This window comes from Scylla paramamosain, chromosome 22, assembly GCF_035594125.1.
Source record: "Scylla paramamosain isolate STU-SP2022 chromosome 22, ASM3559412v1, whole genome shotgun sequence".
Taxonomy (NCBI): domain Eukaryota; kingdom Metazoa; phylum Arthropoda; class Malacostraca; order Decapoda; family Portunidae; genus Scylla; species Scylla paramamosain.
The window spans coordinates 20405685-20424747 of NC_087172.1; the positions used below are offsets into that span (position 1 = coordinate 20405685).

The window sequence follows — 19063 nt, forward strand, 5'->3', positions numbered from 1 at the left end:
TTTTTTTCATCCATGCACGTCTTGTTGGATTTTCATTTTTTTTTCAGCTGCTATTTTTTTTTTTTTTTTTTTTAGATGCTATCTAACGTGTGTGTGTGTGTGTGTGTGTGTGTGTGATTGATCTGCTATTGGTTGTGTTGAAGGGTTCAGGTTTTGTGTTCATCTATGTATATTTCTAAGTACTATGTGTTTCAGCTGATGCGTCTCTCTCTCTCTCTCTCTCTCTCTCTCTCTCTTGTCTTTCGGCTTTTGTGTTTTATGTGTTTCAGTTGACATTTCTCATGTTTTAGCTGTCACTCTCGTCCTCAATTATGTTTATATGTGCCAAGGTTTAGCTTATCTTACACAGACCTTGATACAGGCATTAAGTGCACTAATGCCATAATTAACTTTATACTGAAAGGGAGCAAATTATTCTTCAGTATAATATGACACAAAAGATGGACTGAGTCTTTTATTGAAGAATGAGCAGTCAGAATTTATATGTACATTATTTGTAGCATACATTAATAAATTTTGGCGCGTTGCTATTGCTCCAAATACTCTTCTTTTTCTTTTCGGATTTATCAACGAGCCAGTGTGATTTATATTGAAAACTGATGTAGGGTTCCTGGCTTCAATGGCATCACATTTATTGCCAGTGGTGCGTCTAGTTACAAAAGGCGGTATCTCATGGTACGTACTTAAGTCAAGGCGGAAAGTTGGAGGTTGGAAGGCCACCACCGCTCCTCAGCTGTTCGGTCTCAATGATGCTGTTGCTGCCGGGAAAGTGTCGTCTGGGATCTCTAATGTATGTGCCTAACTTAAGTTCGATATTATGGTATGTAACGTGCATACATAGTTCGTCAATTTTTTGGAGTATGCCATGTTATTGGCTGATGGTGGTAGCGTAAGCGACCATTTATTGAGACCACGGAAGCTGCTATAGTAAAAAAGAAGGAAAAGAAAAAAATAATAAAAATAGGGTGGGGGAGAAAAAATGTGATAATTAAAAAATGTTTCATTCTCGAAACACAAAAATAGTTGCGAGTAGACTTTTAAATCTGAATAATATGAATGTATCATACCTTCAAGAACCTACTAACGCATTAGGTTTAATGATTTAATGTAGGAAATAGCATGGCATCGTAAGGTGCATGCAGATGAAGAGGTCTGTCCACAAAAAAGAGAAAGCGAACCGGATTTTCAACTGGAGTAACACGCGTCATACGAGCACGCACTGCACACGTTCCGACACCACTGCCATACAGCACACCATACCAACCACACAATACCATGCAACATGCTATACCAGTCTAACAATACTTTACAGCACACATCTCAAATAACACACCGAAGATAATCTCTGCACCTTATGTATAACACACTACTCCAGTCATCCATTACCACACTGTTCACTCTCACACCAAACCACAGGTACGCTTTTACGAGTATAATATTAATATGCGTTGCACATATTTCACACACCAAACCACACTCTACATTTTCACAAGCGCACTAATAATTACATACCATATTCAATAAGATAACAACAAATTACAAATCAAGGACAAACACAGCGTCTTCTCGCCATGATAATCACCGTTATTATTCTACTTCCTATCGTTACCTGAAATTTGAATGCCACTGATGGGCATAAATTCCTTAATAAAAATGAAACGTAAATAAGTTTGAAATCATTATACTGTAGAGATACAGAATATTCCTGTTGGTAAATAAGCCGCCACTTAAACCGTAATTGGATCTCCGAATTCCATATGGAAGGAATAATTTAAGTTTCTTCAATAGCCACTTTTAGATCTAGTAGGTGCGACATAATACAGGCCGGCATATAAGTACTAGATTAGAAGTGGGAACACCAAGAAACTTTTCTTATTTTTCCATTATTCGATACAAGGTAAGCAAAATAGTTGCATAGCAAAGACATCAGTTTACAGAGTATTATACAATACTATCCGACGGCTAGAAAGACAGCAAAATAAAACACAGAGCTAAATCAAAGGAAATCAGTTATATCGTGTATGATAGACAGTTCCCAAGCAAACGGAACACAAGTACGTAGAGACTAGAGGTGAGATTCTTCCTGTGAACCAAACTCATGCAGAGAGTTTAATTGATAACGGGTTAACCAGGAAGGTGGGAAAAGCAGATGGCTGTGTGAGGGCAGGATAGCGCAATGAATTAAGCTAGCGCCAGCCAGTCCACACAAGAATTAGAAATGCTTGTAGGGGTTTACTTCGGATCAACGATTGGTAAAAAATAAAGATAAATAAATTAATTAATAAAAAATAAGATAATAATAGTAATAATAATAATAATAATAATAATAATAATAATAATAATAATAATAATAATAATAATTATTATTATTATTATTATTATTATTATTATTATTATCATAAATATTCACTACCAAAACGTTCTTTTCTGCAATTCATAATCGGTCTTCATGATAATGAGAAAACGAAGAAGAAAAGAAGAAGAAAAAGAAGAAGACATTACAGTGAAGATGAACTTATATTTTCTAAAAAATAAAAATAAATAAATAAATAAATATATATATATATATATATATATATATATATATATATATATATATATATATATATATATATATATATATATATATATATATATATATATATATATATATTACACACACAAGAAAAGGCAAAGGGAAGGAGGGGGGAGAGGGAGGAGAAAGGAAAATTTCAACTCTTGAAGAAAATTTCCATCCCAGAGAGGTAACCACGAAAACCAACCTACTCGTAATGCCCTCAGAAGACAGTGCGTTAGCTACCTATGGAAATACTAGACTAGCCATAGATTTTGTCCTGCACCAGTACATATGATTTTCAGAGTTTTGATCCGCCCCATCAAGTAGTGCGGTCATCTACCTTATGTCAATATTCAGAGGCATCCCTTGTTCATTTTTTTACTCCGCCCGGTTTGAATGTAAAGTTTAGTGAATATTAGCTAGTGTTTATGTCTGTTTTGCATGCATTAGCTATGATATAAGGATAACAAAGACGAAACAGGGGTTTAAACCTCCGAGAGATGGCGAAGGAATACTGCGTTCTGCGGCTTCCTCGCACCCAGGTCTACCAACCCTCGGGGCAGGGAGCCTTCATTCCTGAACCTAAAATGATCTTTACAAATTGTTACTTGTGTAAATCCTCTTTAACAACCCTATTTGTGTTCATCATGACTAAACCAATGCATTTCCATAGTCAGTTTTCTTACCTGAGTCACCAATGCACCTGCAACCAGGTGTTAGAGACAAAACAGGTGAATTTTTGAAACCCTTTCTATTTCACTATAGAGACAAGGCTAAAAGTGTATCTTCATGTCGTAATGAGAATAAATATTCTAACAGGCACAATTCCGTATGGTTATGGGTAGCTGTGGTGAGTTGGTGTGAGAAGAACCTTTAAAATGTGGTGAGTGTTGGCACGCCTGACACACCCTGTAGTCAGCCATGATGCTCCTGCAGAGTCACTTACCAGGGTGAAGGAAACACTCAATTCTGGAGCAATACTCAACTTACAGACAACATGGCGGTGTAACTGTATGGACGGGGAACTAATCTCGCCGCGAGAGTCACTTATAGACGAAGAGGACGCGGGAGAAGTGGTAAGATACACCAAACTTGCTTCGGCGAGCTGGGAAAGTTTCGGGGCGGGGGACAAAAATCGGCTGGTTTGTTGATCCCCGGGGCGGCCTTGGCCTTTGCTGGGGTTTTGACAGGACCGGAGGGGGAGTGCCTTTCCATACCACGTGGGGCACCGGGCTGTGTTTTGAATTAGTGGTCATCGAAGGGATGAAGAAGGTGGTGGGAGGAGGGGTGGAGGGGGAGGAAGGGGAACAGACGGAGGGAATCAGCTGATAGAGAAAACGTAGATGGGAAGTGAAGGAAGGACGGTGTGAAAGGAAAGAAGACATGCAAATTTGATAACAGAATTGTGATCTGGAAATGTGGAAAAATTAACTTGTACATGTGATTGGATAAAATGAAATCCGTAATTGTGATAAAAGAAGGAAAGGAAAGTTGGTAAAATGAAACCTGAAATTTTGACTGAGTGAAACGTGATTTTTTTTTTTTTAATACACAAGGTAGACAAACATATTTGATAAAACATCAACTCGAGTATGATAAAGGAAGGAGGTAATGGAAAATTGGGCAATTAAGATAAATATAGGAATAAGATAAAGGCCGTGGATTTTTTTTTTTATACGGAAATGAGACGGAATTGATAACAATGAAACGTGACGATATGTTATCCAGACGGAGGGCAAAGTGAGTCCAAACAAACTGCCTGACCATGATAATGTTTGTATTTTAGTCTCCACAGATGTTAGAACGCGCATAACATGAGTGAGGGAAAGAACAAAAGAGAACATTTTCAGAGACTGCCCTGACCTAACCTGCTATTATAACTACTGCTGGATCTACTGAAGCTTGTGTAGTGACTGTGTTAAAGGAAACTATGATAATGTGATGAAGAAAAATAAGATATATTTATGAAAAGAAATAGTGAATGAATTATATAATGAAAGCTGAACATAAGTTGAGGAGAAAACAATGAACATTATAAAAGGAAACTGCCATTACTGTGATTAATAAAACTCGGCGACTGATGAAAAAAATAAATAAATAAAAACCAGTGAAATGAACAATGAAAGCTGGATATAGACAGAGACATCAACAATGGAGAAGTGTTCCATACTTGAAAATTAACTGATGTAAGCATGGTAACATACAGCATCCACCAAACAGTTAGAACAAAGAGAGAAAAAGATACAGATGAAAAGTAAACATGATGGCCAGGATCGGATAACGGCTATAGGAGTAAACAACAATAGTAAGAAAAGAGGGCAGGTGAGGAGAGGTAGTAGAAGGGTGTAGACAAAGTGCTGAGGTGAGGAAGTGGTACACACATTGTTAGGTAACATTTGGTGACTGCAGTGAAGTATGTAGCATTCGAAACTAAGTAATCAAAGTGAACAGCAGTAGCAAAAGAGGTAATGGGAGTGTGTAGACAAGGTGCAGTGGTAGAGGAAGTGGTACCAACATTGCATGGTAACATTTGATGACTACTGAGAAACACAGACCATATGAAACCAGCAGCTATCAAAATAAAGTGGTAACAAAGAAGGATAGGTGTGCAAAGGTAACAAAAGTATGTAGATAAAGTGTTGTGGTAGAGGAAGTGTGGAAGGTAGCATTTGGTTATTGCCAAGGACCATAGAATGTTTGAAACTGTGTGGTTAGTGTGGAAGATGACATGGAGGTGATGGGAGAGATGGGCACACCATTGCAAAGGAAGGCTGGAAGGAATCTGACAAGAACAGGAGATAATAAAAGGCATAATGTAGATAGAAAAACACATTAGGAGATGGAGAAGTAGGGAAGTCAGAACATTAGCAAATCTTTTAGGTGTTTTGCTGTCATCACTTGTTTGTCACATGTCATCGTGAAAGTGTGATGTGGTGGAAGTAGGCAGGCATAGATTTTAGGACAAGACCACATTTCCTATATAGGTGGTGGTGTGTATGACTTTGGGGGGGAACTCTTAGATTCCATTCATCCTCTACTTGCCAGTGATAAGTCAGCATAAGGTTAAAAAAAAAACTTGACATCTTTATTGAACCACATCCTACTAATTCTGGTAAAAAAATAGTTCTGTGCACATCCATAATATGATTTGTGGCTTTTATATTTATTTATTTATTTATTTATTTATTTATTTATTTATTTATTTATTTTTACACATCAGAGAGGCTGATCAAGGGAAGAAAAAGAATGAAAAGTAGATTGCTGAGAACCCTCCAGAAAGAAAAGAAACTGATGAACACCTTGGAGAATTAGCCAATTTGGTTTTTGAGGTATCTTGATGCTCCTTTTGTTTTTAAACAGTTTGTCGTAACAAAGGGACACACAGTAATATATTGCCATCAACTGTAAGATGAATGGCGAAACACTTGGGAATATTAAGATGGAGTTGTGAGAGGGTTGAGTACTTGTAGAAATTAAACTTTGTTTTTTCTCATCATTATGAATATTTGTACAGGTGCTAGAAAGTCAGTATGGTGTTGGTGATATTCATCCTGCAAAGCACAGTAGCATTTGTGTGAAGTCATTGATGTTCGTTTCACCAAACACTGGAACATTTGTGTGAAGTCATTGATGTTCGTTTCACCAAACACTGGAGCATTTGTGTGAAGTCATTGATGTTCGTTTCACCAAACACTGGAGCATTTGTGTGAAGTCATTGATGTTCGTTTCACCAAACACTGGAGCATTTGTGTGCTGTCATTGATGCTCGTTTCACCAAACACTGGGGCATTTGTGTGCTGTCATTGATGTTCGTTTCACCAAACACAGGAGCATTTGTGTGCCATTAATGGTGTTTGTCTCATGATAGAAATGCTGAAATAGTCACAACATCAGTGGTGTTTGTCTGACCAAACACAGGAGTATTTATGGCATTGTTATTCATCTTGCCAAACACTGAATTATTTACATGGCATTGGTGGTGTTCATCTCTCCAAATACTGAATTATTTATGTGGCATTGGTGGTGTTCATCTCACCAAACACAGGAGTAGTTATATGGCATCAGTGGTGTTTATCTTAGTAAGTGCAGCATGATGTTTTCAGCAGTCATCTTACCAAACATTGTATTATTTACTTGGCATCGGTGGTGTTTGTCTCATCAAACAACTGCATTTACATAGCTTTAAGTCTTGCATGTGTTCTGTTTGTAGTTGAGCTTGAGCAACTAGAATTACTTCTTTAACAATCCATCAAAAATTATATAACAGTGTAAAAATCTCGTGACTTTTCTATCTTTAAACACAAGATTGACATGTATGATGCAGACAAGCAAGCTCACTAATGGCCTGTGTTCATTTTAGGTGTGGGTGGGCCGGCAGGATGGTGGTGGCTCAGGGTGGACGGCTGGTACGTGGTGGTGGGGTGGCCAGCACCGGCTGTGGCATGACACCCCGGGAACTCTCAGACTATGATGATCTGGCCACCTCCCTTGTCCTGGACCAGTACCTGGGCTTTGTCACCCACAAGATGAACATCAGGTGAGTGCTGGGAAGCCCAGCACACTGGGATGAGACCTAAACAGAATGAATGGTGATGGTAAACTTGGGAGTCATCGATAATTACATCAAGGAGGAGGTTGTTAGGTATGTTCATTAAGAGTGATAAGTGCACTAAGGGGGCTGCCATAGTACAGTGATACCATGCATACCTGGGGGCCAAGGCACACAAGTTGAAGTCCTGGTTACTCAAGGTTGATAGTTCTCAAATGCCAAAACCAAATTCCTTCATTAAGAGGCACTGTCTTAGCCCTGATATTAGGGGAAACAGATTTAAAAATAAATAAATAAAAATAAATAGAAAAACATAGTGCACTGAGACCCAGCTGCCAGAAAGAGGATTTTAACTGGTTAGATGGATCACCTGAAGATCCGCCACCCCAGCCGCACTCAGGGTGGCAGATCTTCAGGCGAGACAATCTGGGGTGGCGGATCTTCAGGTGATCCCATACTTTTAATGAAGTAAACTTTTTTCTGTATTTTTTATATCCATTCAGTTTTTTAATGCGTTCATGTTGTTAGGTTAGGTTAGGTTAGGCTAACCTAACCTAACCAAGTGAGAGAGTCTGGGGTGGCGGATCTTCAGGTGAGACAATCTGGGGTGGCGGATCTTCAGGTGAGACAATCTGGGGTGGCGGATCTTCAGGTGATCCCTGTGGGGTGGCGGATCTTTAGGTGATCCGGTTAGATTATTATATTTCATGAGTACTTTTCAACATAGATATCCTAGAGGATTTATTTCCTCTTAATGTTTATATAGTAAGCTAGGATATCTCTAGAAAACACTTTGTATTAGGACAAGAGGAGCTTCTGTAAGTGCTGCAGTCGTCTGGTAAGATTTTTAAGATCAATTGGATTTCTAAAACTTCAAAAAATGGTATATTGAGAATATAGAATAAATGAGTGCGATGTAATTTTGTTGGTCAGTGGTTGTGTCTTAAGTATATTTGCCTCAACATTTGTAAACAACTGAGACAACTTATCTCATCAGGTACCGGCCTCTTCGGGGCAACAAGGACCACCTGCTGGGCATAATTGAGGACTTCATACAGCACCAAGACTATGAGAAGGCCTTCAAGCAGCTAGTCTCTGGGGATTGGATGCCCTGGACCTTCTTCATCACCAAGAACAAAACACTGCAGGCCACATTCAAGGTGAGAGAGAGAGTCATGCATGTAGCTAGATATTGACCAAATAAGTGGTGTTCTCTTAACACTTTCACTGCTATTTGACATGGTTCCTTAATGATAAACCATACTGGGACATTTCTTTTGTTGTACAGCTGCCTTAAAAAAAAAAAAAAAATTATTAGCAATATATTGGAAAATCTATCCTTTTAATCCCTCTCCTTTACATAATGATTTTAGTGAAGATTTTATACAGTGCTTTTATTGGTGTGTATTGTTGCATATTGCAGTGAAAGGGTTAAGCTTGATTTTCTTAATAGATTCTGCTTCCATGTACACTATGCTATGACTGAGGACTTTATTCTGAAACATTTCTGTCTGCACCTTGACTACTTTCAGAAGGCTCTAGTTGAAGTTACACGGGTTTTTAAGGATGTTTTTATTGTTCTAGTGACAGATTAACAAGATTTCTGAATACAGACATGATTGCTACAGATGTGATGCTAGCATAGGAATGTGAGACTTAAGAAAGGCAATTGGATTTTATGTGTTACCTGACACCTAGTTTCATCTTACAGGAACATGTGATTCGCTATCTGCGGGTCTTTGACAAGGACAGTGGCTTTGTTGTAAAGGCATGTTACCGATATTCCATGGAAGGTTGCGTGGGGGCCAAGATCTGTGCCACCAAGAAGTGGTATGTATGCTGTCTCTGCAATGGAATCTAGTAGCTGGGAGGAGAGTATGTCCTTACCCTTGTAGGTGTCACTGAAGTGTACTGTAGGTGATTGTTTTGTGTCTTGAGATGGCAGAAAACCCTGCTCCAGAAATACATGAGGTGTATACAATTGATGCTATTATGTGGTGTGTGGTGTGCAAGGAAGGCATATCATAGAGGTTATACATAATGAGATCCAATTTTCATTGCTTGTTCAGCAGTTTTTATAATTTCCAATTCTTATATTCTTTAGTTTTCATTAATTTCCAGTTCTTATTTTTCCTATGTTTGTATTATACTCCATGTGGTAGGATACGTGGGCTTGCCGCACACTCATGGCAGGGTTGGGAGAATACTGCCATCATGCTCCTTGCATAGTGGAGAAAGTGAAATGAATTGTGGGAATGAATTAGCTTTGTGGAAGTTGCCAGTGAAAGTGGAACATATCATTTCCAGGTACAAGAATGAGCAAATTGGATTCCTAGTTGGCTGCATTGCTGAACTCAGTGAAGAGGAAGAGACCCAACTGCTGCACCCAGGCAAGAATGACTTTTCAGTGATGTATTCCTGCAGGAAAAATTGTGCCCAGCTATGGCTAGGACCTGCAGCATTCATCAACCATGACTGCCGTGCCAACTGCAAGGTGTGTGAATAGTCTTGCTAAAGCATATGTAGCCTAAGCTTTTGGAGATATTAATGCTAGTTTGGAAGACAAAGCAATTCATTGAAAGGAAACATCAGAGTAAAATAATAAGAATATATTAAACATGATCTGTTCTATTCCCACAGTTAACTGCCACTGGACGTGGAACTGCTTGTGTGAAGGTCCTGAGAGATATTGAAGAAGGGGAAGAGATCACCTGTTTCTATGGCGAAGATTTCTTTGGAGACAATAATTCTTACTGTGAATGTGTCACCTGTGAAAGGTTGATATCTTATAATTATCTTGTTAGGACTACCTTGACAAAATGTAAATTTTTCCCAGTAAGATTTTTATAAATAATTTTTTTCTTATTAGACAGTTTCTGGTGCATTTTTTGTTTTCTCTGCTGTTTCTGTCTTTTAAGAAAGTAAGTAACCATTAATAACATTGACTCCTTGCAGGCGAGGAATGGGTGCCTTTGCCAACAAGAAGAACAGAGACGATGCTGAGAAGGGCTACCGTCTGAGGGAGACTGATCTGAGGTTGAGGATAAGCCGCCAGAGGTTACGCAATCAACAGAAAACAGAACAGGGTATGGGTAAGGGCAAGAGTGAAGCGGCTGTGAGTCTGAAAGTGGATGGTAGTGATAACAAGTTGAAAATGAATAACATGTCCGCCAAAGTGAATGGTGAAGTGGTGCGACGTGAGTTGAGGACTAGAGGAGGGTCCCGGGACTCTGAAAAATCTGATGCAAGCTCAGAGAGTGGTGGTGGTGGTGGGCCACAGCCACATGTAAAGCGTTCTGGGCCAGAGGACCTCACCCACCTGAACGGCCTCTATCCCAAAGCCAAGAACAGGAGAACAAGCGCGGACAGTGCTCAGGAAAACATTGACATTTCAAATGGAGACTGTGATGAACCTGTGAAAGCACATGGAGGGGAAAAATTTGGCAAAACAACCTCAGCCAAGGGTCGGCCACAAACCAGAAGTTGTGTGGTGGCCCTTGGAAGTGCAGTTAAGGAGGGAAGCATTGGGGATGTGGCCACCAACAAGGTCGAGCAGAACGACAACTGTCTTGACCCCAAAGGAATCAAGTTGAGGAGCCGCCGCCAACTAGCCACAGCCATGAGGGATGTGGGCAACACGCGCATCCTTCGAGGCCACCATAACCGTTCTGGTGTGAAGGGTGATGGAGAGTTTTTTACGGAAGTGGTGGGAAGGGAGGATGGGGAGACAGTGGCAGGGGCAGAGGAGCCAGCCAGGGTCTCAGGGAGTGATGCAGAGGAGAGTGGTGGAAGGGAGGCCCCAGCAGTAGTAGCAAGGGAAACAGTGGTTAGAGAGGCGGCACCAAGCTCAAACTGCTTTGTGGATCTCAGCCGTGTGAAGCTGACAGGTTGCATGCAGGTAGATGTGTTGGGGGAAGCAGCAACAGCAGCAGTAGCAGTGCCACACCAAGGCCATGGCACCACCAGCCCTGGCCTTCAGTGTGCTGGACGACCCCCTCTGCGCAGGCTGCGGAGGCCTCCTGGTGAAAAATGTGATAATTCTAGTTTAGGTTATCTTAGTGTAGGAAGTAATTGTTCTAGAAATATAATTACCAATAACAACAACAACTCCACGGACAAGTTGTCGTCTTCGTCGTCAGTCGAACAGTCACTGCCAAGTTCTCAATTACCTCAGCAGTCTATTAGTGATAAAAAGGCGTTAGACAATAGCTTGATGCCTCACAGCAAGAAAGCCAGGCATTCCAAGTGCAAACAGACAGCTTTAAAAGACAGTGTAGTAGTGACAGCAACAGTGGAATGCCAGTCCAGCCCAACCAGCCTTGAGGCTACTAATCTGTCACCAACCAAGGATGTGTACGAGTTTGAGGAGGAGGATGATTCGACCTCCCCAGGGTCCCTTCGGGTGAGCAAGCTAGCGGCAGGGCGGTGGGGTAGGAGTGCCCCACAGTGTGAGTCTCCACCACACCCCCTGGCAGGCTACACCCCTTCCTCCCCCTCTACTGGAATGATTACTCCAGAGAAGAGTGGTGGGCGGTGTGGGGTCAAGCTGAGGCTACGGATGAAACGTTCACCTGTTTTAGATGAGGTCATAGAAGTCGGGTCACATCTCTCGGACTCTGGCGGAGGAGGCGGAATGACCTACGAGCCAGAGTACGAGGTGCTAACTGTGGAGGGCATCACCACCCAGGACTATGAGGAGCACCATCACAGCCACCACAACCACAACCATCACCACCGCCGCCACCGTAAGAAGCACCACCGAGAGCACCGTCGCCGTTCTGACTCCTCTGAGAGTGAAAGCACTGATGGAGATGGATCATCTGCTGCTGCCACTGCTGCTGCCACCTCCACCCCGAGGCCAACTATGAAGCGACTGCGGCTTATCCTGGGCAACGAAACCCATACCATCACCATCCCTGGCACCCATCTGGACAGGAAGTGAGAAACCACTGCTGACACACCAATATGTCATACCACTACCATGCCAACACCCTGCCATCTCACCCTGACAAGCCACACCACACCAAACACCAACACTGTAACACACTGCCAGACATTTACTGACGACAGAGTACTGTTCTCCACACCACACCACATCACTCCACTCCACTCCACACCACACCACACCACACTACACTTCAGTACATTCATCGTCACTTCACTACCCTGCACCACATCCCATACATACCCTTTGGACAACCCAGCTACCATCACCACCGCCACCACCACCTGCCTCCCTATCTCACCTCCCTTCCACAAACATACCGCCACATGTTTCTGTAAACAGTTTTTCAAGCAAGTCTTTCAGTTTTCAAACCAATAAGTACATTAAACTATTTGTAGTAGAAGACCCTCCTCCCTCCCCTCCCACAGCCACCATTGATAACATGGGACTCCGCCATTGCCATTTCATTGACATGTAATATATCTCAAGCCAGACCCTCATCTGCTCCACTCCATCACAGCCTGGGACAGTGTTTGGCCAAGCACTGGGCTGCATTGTACGCCTTTTGAAGGACACCATGGCACAGTTGACCCATTGCATTGTATAATGAAATAGGTACTGTGCTTCATGGAATACAGTAAGTTTTATTTATATTTTCTTAATTTTTTATTGCTAGATTTGTTCTGAATCTTACTTTTACTTATTTTTACTCGGGTCGTGGGACTAGATGTGTTAAGTGCACTCATCCTACCCTTTTTATCCCCAAAGAATTTTCTTTTACGATTTTAGTCAGTATGATAATGGAAATTACAGGAAGAATTTTAGATGAATTTTTCATATTTTAGAGTCAATGAGAGTAAAGTTTTAGCTTAAAAAGGTATTGGTGATGAACGGAAAGCACCTATTCAGCAGCAGAGTACAGATGGAAGGGTAATGTTTTATTTTGATATATGTACACCTAGAAGACTGCACAACAAAAGTTAAGCCACTTGCTTAGATCTGGGGGTGCTTTATTACAGAGTTTTATTTTTGCTTAAATTTTTATTTTGACGAAAAGATTAATACTAATACAATGTATGATGTAGAGTGTAAAGCAGTTGCTGCAATACAAACCATTTGCATAGCTATGGTACATGTCTTGTTTTTTCAGCTTTATATAAATGTAATTGGTCACAGGTGAGGGAAAGTGTATGTGGTCTCAGGTGATGCAGAGGTATTGGTACACTTGGGTTAGAGAAAGGTATTGGTGATCATTTAATTTCAATATGGGTATTGTATGTTAATGTGATGCATGTAGTAACAGCCCTCATGTATCTTGAAGTGCATTTCATCTGCAGAAAATTTGATGAGCCACAATTATTTTCAGCCCAGAAGGTCAATAGGATTTCTCTCTCTCTCTCTCTCTCTCTCTCTCTCTCTCTCTCTCTCTCTCTCTCTCTCTCTCTCTCTCTCTCTCTCTCTCTCTCTCTCTCTCTCTCTCTCTCTCTCTCTCTCTCTCTCTCTCTCTCTCTCTCTCTCTCTCAGTACATGCACAGACATTGTTTGTAAGGGGTGACAAGATGTCATCAATCTATTTTACAGTATGTTATGATTGGCCCCTGTGATTAGGCCACATCTAAAAACTCATGTTAGCCTATTGTGATATAAAAAGGGAATGTATTCCTACACACGTGACTCTCATAAAAAGGGAATTTATTCCTACGCATGTGACTCATGAACACACACCAAGAGTTTGCAGTACCTTCTGGGTCTGATTGGATTGGAAAGGATCAGCTTTAACCTTTAACCAGTCATGGCAGCACAACAAGGATGCATTACGGCTGTTACTGTATTCATTAGCCAACAGTATATTGTTTTCCGGCTGTTACCATAGCCATAAGCCCCAGAGGTTATTGTGGTTATTGTTATAATTCTATTTATTTAATTTTATTTATTTGTTTCAAGTTCTCCATAGTTCAATCAGAAGTTAAAAATATGTCAAATGTGACAGTTTTGTATTTTATTGTTCTTCGATTAGCCATTTTGTTATGAAATTGGTATGAAACTAGAAAGCAGTTTTGGCACACGTGCTGCGTGCAGAAGCTAGTACAGTTGCATAGCTGCAGAAACAAGACCATGCTGTACATGGCTATGAGTTGACAGGCCTCTTTGTATTACACTTCATCGTCACCATTCCACTCTTTATCTGTCTTGACATGATTTTTTGGAAGACTTGTCAATACTGTGTATTGATGTTTTGAGTACCATGTCACTGGTAGCTCCTTAACGGCGATGTTAATAAAAGTTGTAGAAGCCAAAATATATGACTTTTCTCTTGTGTCATCTACTTAGGGTGTTGCATTTGGGCTGCTTGGGTGTTGTGAAATAGCGGCTCCTTTTATCCTTGAGGCTAAGGAGCCAAGACATCCCACGTGAGATTGAGATATGTACAATATTCTGCCTTATCTGTCAGTACGTCTTTGTGTTGCACTGCTTGCTGGTTACCCGCCCAGCCGCGTTCAACTGAGTGCACGCGTATAGGTGGGGCTCAAGGTTGAGAGGAGAGTACAGCCTGTCTCCTCTCCCTTTTCCTCCCGCTCCTCGGAAAAATAATTTACATACGAGACACCGTTCGCATTTGTTTTGTTTATAAAGTTAAGGCTTATATTTAGTAGTGAGGATTAAGCACTAGGAACTATGAAACAAAAGGCACACGTAGCCACCCATTAGTTGGCTGCTGATCTATTCCCTTCTCTCACGTTGCCTCATTCTGTCCTCAATGTCCTGTTGGCCTTGAGTTTCATTTGAATTTCCTTCTAGCCGTTTGGGATCTGTTTTCATGTATGAGAGATCCGAACCGCGCAATTTGAACTGAGTAGTAGTAGTAGTAGTAGTAGTACTATCGACGTCACTACTACTACTACTACAGCCATGCTCACATCTGATTCGCTTGAATGGTGACTCGGTCTCTATGTAGCGATTAAGCAACTACCTCTAGTATTGCAGAGGATTATGGCAAAACAAAGAGTCCTTTGAGGTAGCGGGAAAGGAGAGGATTTCCTGTTTGCTCTGGTGGATTGGTCAACGCGGGATAAGGGGAGTGAGGGATGCAAGTGGTGGCGGGTGCTCCATGGGCCATTAGAGAGGTAAGCACTGATAATTCCGTTATTCGACTGCCGGCCTTTCCTTCCTTCACTCCTTATTGTTTCATGAACTTGAGAATGTTATTTGTAAACCTAACGCTATTTCACTTCATGCATGTATTTTCTGTCAGCCACTTCTCATACATTTATTTGTCAGCTAGCGGAAAAATGAATTATTACACGAATCCCCAGAATTTCCCGGATTCCTATAAATGTTTTCCTAGTTCAGTGGAATACATTACGAAGTTTATATACTTTATGCGCGGCGTGAAAGTCACGTTTAGGATTCATTAAAACACACACACACACACACAAGTAGATATAAATGGACATTTCATGTTGACTGCAAATTTCAAATTACCTGACTTTATTATCCTGTCTAATAAAGTTTGATTATTTGTGCTTCAATGGACACAAAATTAGAATTTCATGTTTGTTTGATAACGTTCTTACAATTATACAGCATGCATCTGGGAAACTCCTGAACCTTTACATGACAGATGCACCTTGACAAATCGGAAGACGCAGTAAATGTCACGGCGTTTCCGCGTTGGCGCGGAGTGTGTAGGACGAGGTGGCTGACCTTCACTACGGCAGCGGCGCGATATTGTATTCTGCATGTCTGGAGCACACGATCAGACAAGCAGTTATCACATCCGGACAGGTTCATGATATTTGACCAGAAACATACTTAAGAGTGGGTGTGCCGGGGTTACAGCAGAACGGAAGCAGATAGAACTGGTTGGTGGAGGGAGGCATGTCGCCACCATCACCACCACCAGCCAGCCGACAGCCAGCCGTCCCTTGTCTGGAGCTGCCTGTGTGAGCGTCGCCCCCACGCGGTCCAACTCCCCCGCTAACCAACCTTACAGTGGCAGGGTCATATATGTTGTGTCTCACTCACCCTTGTGTTGTTGTCTCCAGGTCCAGAGCGCTGATACTGCTGCCGTTAAGAAGAGGACTGGCTGCGTCATGAGAAAAGCATGTACCTAAAATTGTTACGGCGAACGAGCATGACACAATAATAGCTGGTCTGTTATATGCTGAGTCATAATTTGTATTTTTGTACTTATTTTAAAATCTTCATTCATATGTTTAATTCTGCCATGGTAGAGCGGGAAATATTTCCTGGGTGCAGGCGCATTCCCTGAGTGCGGTACAGCAGCCCACACCCTATGGTGGGGCAGGGGTTTGACCCTTCCAACCTTGGCAAAGGTCAACCCGCAAAGACCACGCCTATAATCAACTAAACCTGGCCTGGGTTCAACGGCAGTCAGTTTATTTCCGTTCGCAGAATGTAGCCTCAATTTCGATTCAGATGAGGGATTCTCGTTCACTAGTTAGCGATCTCACCAAAAATCAACGCGCCTCGGGAGAGATTTCGATCCGAAGTAATCGGCGCGCGTCTCAACCAGATGGTCATCTCTTGTATCAGTCAATAAGCCGTCGGGAAAGCTCGAAAAGGTGAAGTGTGGTAGCATGGTTGTCACTGAGCATAATCCTGAGGTAAGGTTATCTTATTCAACACAGAATCAGAGACCAACAAGATTAGACAAACGAGTAATTTGGTGTAACCCTCTCAATTTACTGGATCAATTCTTTCCTCGGTAAACCAAACATATGACAATTTATTTACTTATAAACATGCATGGAAATTGACGTCCCAGTTTTCCTCGATACATACATGAACGTTGAAACCCCAAACAATTCAACTCCGTTCTCGTTTCGCTTACAATTCTCCCCATTATGTAGTATAAATAAATAAATAAACAAATAAATGCCCTTAGAACAGACAAAGGCTACGATGTGGAGATCGGGTTGCATAACGTAAACTACGAGGAGGGTAGAGGGGAGGTGGTTCTGAAACAGTATCACTGACCCTACCCGTGTGCTCTATGACCATTTTTCCGCGCGTACCTTAAAGTTCAACTAGTCTGCAGCGGACAAGATCCTTACCTTTCTCCCTAGTGTACCACAATCACATTGCGCAGACTCTTATCAGTATCAAAATGACCAAATCGTTCTGATAAGGTCAAAGTTACAATTACCTTCGTCGGAAAACTGATTACATCCTTCATTCTCCTTTATTGATAAGTCTAGTGAACAGATACTCAACTGTCTTGTTCATACCGCCCCAGAGCAGTTATGTCTTATAAACGGAATCTTTCACTGACTTGTACACCAAGTTTTATTCTCTCATAAGAAATATTTTCAGACTACAGATAATTAGTCGGATTTTCGTGAGTGTTTTTCTTTCACTCGATGATGCAAAATCGTTATAAAACATTCACTAGAAGCATCATAATAACGTCTTTGAAAACTGTTGTGACTTTCATTGCAGCAAGAAATAAAACGATTAAATGTTTACGAATTAATATGGTTCATTATTCCCGACCAGCTAAATGACAACTTTTTAACTATACTTTTTTCTAACATTATTCATTAACCTAAAATTCTCTCTCTCTCTCTCTCTCTCTCTCTCTCTCTCTCTCTCTCTCTCTCTCTCTCTCTCTCTCTCTCTCTCTCTCTCTCTCTGCGGCATTTGAATTTCTAAAGGACACAGAGGAGCCTTATGTCTAAACCAAGAGGTAGGAATGTGGCTTTACATCTACATTGTAAATAGCACGGACTTCTGCACCAGAGGAAATGGGAAGGGATGGCAGTTATAGATGATCATTAACAGAACTCTCTGGAGCACAGTTAGCTACCGATATGAGAGAGAGAGAGAGAGAGAGAGAGAATTACAAGGAAAACTAGTGTCAAGTCCTAAGTTACTTAGAATACCACCTCTACGTCAGACGAACTGCCATTGCTATGATTTTTTTCCTAGTTTATGAAGGCATAGTATAAAAAACATGAGAGTTTCAGGGCGAGTGTATTTTTTTTTGCGCCATGCTTCGTACGGTATTGTTTGTTTTGATTGCATCATGCTTCTATATGACTCAGATGAGGAGAGCCAGTTGAGGCGCCGAGCTGCGTTTCATACGTCGTCTCTCTCTCTCTCTCTCTCTCTCTCTCTCTCTCTCTCTCTCTCTCTCTCTCTCTCGTTACTGTACGTTCTATTCTTTCCTGGGCTGAGAAGAGGCGGTAGTCAGCACCGCCCTATAGAATTACATTTGTGAGCTAGCGAGGATGCTATGTTGAGCAATGCAGAAAAGAAAATAAGGAGAAACACTGCAATATTTTACGTGACTAGCCCGTTGTTGCGACAGCGCGTGCGTGTGTGTGTGTGTGTGTGTGTGTGTGTTACGAAATAAGAATGAAAATATTATATGATATACTGTTCGCATTAAGCCTGAAAGCTGGAAAAATAAACAGAAGTGATGGATCTTAAAATTACATACATATATTGGTGATAAAACATAATGGTAACTACTAGGTAAGAAATTCAGCTGGAAACCTTTAGCAGTGTTCTGACATTTATGCTGCCCTAAGATTTTGTACTTGAGTGAATGACAAGGGAAGGCAACGTTAGTAATTCACATGCAGATGACTTCTGCATAGACCCGTATTCTAAAATGTTTTGCTCTCTTACATGACTGTTTTCAAAGGCCACAGAGATCATTTTCAATGTTCTTAAGAGTGTTTATCCTGTTACTTAATAATGTAGAAATCTTGTTTATCTGTTGCTAGAACCGTAAAAAAAAAAAAAAAAAAAAAAAAAAAAAAAATATATATATATATATATATATATATATATATATATATATATATATATATATATATATATATATATATATATATATATATATATATATATATATATATATATATATATATATATATATATATATATATATAAACCCCTGTCACTTTGAAAATCGTTGTGATGAAAGGACAAAGTGTTTCAGAATACGAGCCTGAGTCAGATTGTCAAGTAAAGCTCATTC

General features: G+C 40.8%; 2 protein-coding genes and 1 long non-coding RNA gene across 4 annotated transcripts in view; 2 read left to right on the forward strand and 1 right to left on the reverse strand.

Moving 5' to 3' along the window:
• Nucleotides 1–3451: 3451 nt before the first annotated feature.
• On the forward strand, nucleotides 3452–14350 carry LOC135111759 (histone-lysine N-methyltransferase Suv4-20-like). 2 transcript variants are annotated; one of them, XM_064025464.1, is made up of 8 exons: nucleotides 3452–3633; nucleotides 4344–4743; nucleotides 6918–7094; nucleotides 8104–8266; nucleotides 8818–8936; nucleotides 9414–9600; nucleotides 9747–9883; nucleotides 10062–14350. In XM_064025464.1, coding segments are annotated over exons 2-8 (2772 nt in total). In that variant the 5' UTR covers nucleotides 3452–3633; nucleotides 4344–4741; the 3' UTR covers nucleotides 12049–14350. The 2 variants fall into 2 exon arrangements, with proteins under 2 accessions (XP_063881534.1, XP_063881536.1); XM_064025466.1 differs by lacking the exons at nucleotides 3452–3633; nucleotides 4344–4743 and having other exon boundaries at nucleotides 6937–7094.
• Nucleotides 5797–16638, reverse strand: LOC135111761 (uncharacterized). The gene is made up of 2 exons (XR_010273900.1): nucleotides 16078–16638; nucleotides 5797–7130 (listed from the first exon to the last, which is right to left on the reverse strand). It is a non-coding gene; the product is annotated as an uncharacterized LOC135111761 (long non-coding RNA).
• The window catches only part of LOC135111758 (exportin-1-like), a 30431-nt gene continuing 26490 nt past the window's right edge, over nucleotides 15123–19063 (forward strand). Inside the window, exon 1 of the mRNA XM_064025461.1 lies at nucleotides 15123–15176. Within this exon, the coding sequence (XP_063881531.1) occupies nucleotides 15138–15176 (39 nt within the window). The 5' untranslated portion in view covers nucleotides 15123–15137. The remainder of the gene's footprint in view (nucleotides 15177–19063) is intronic.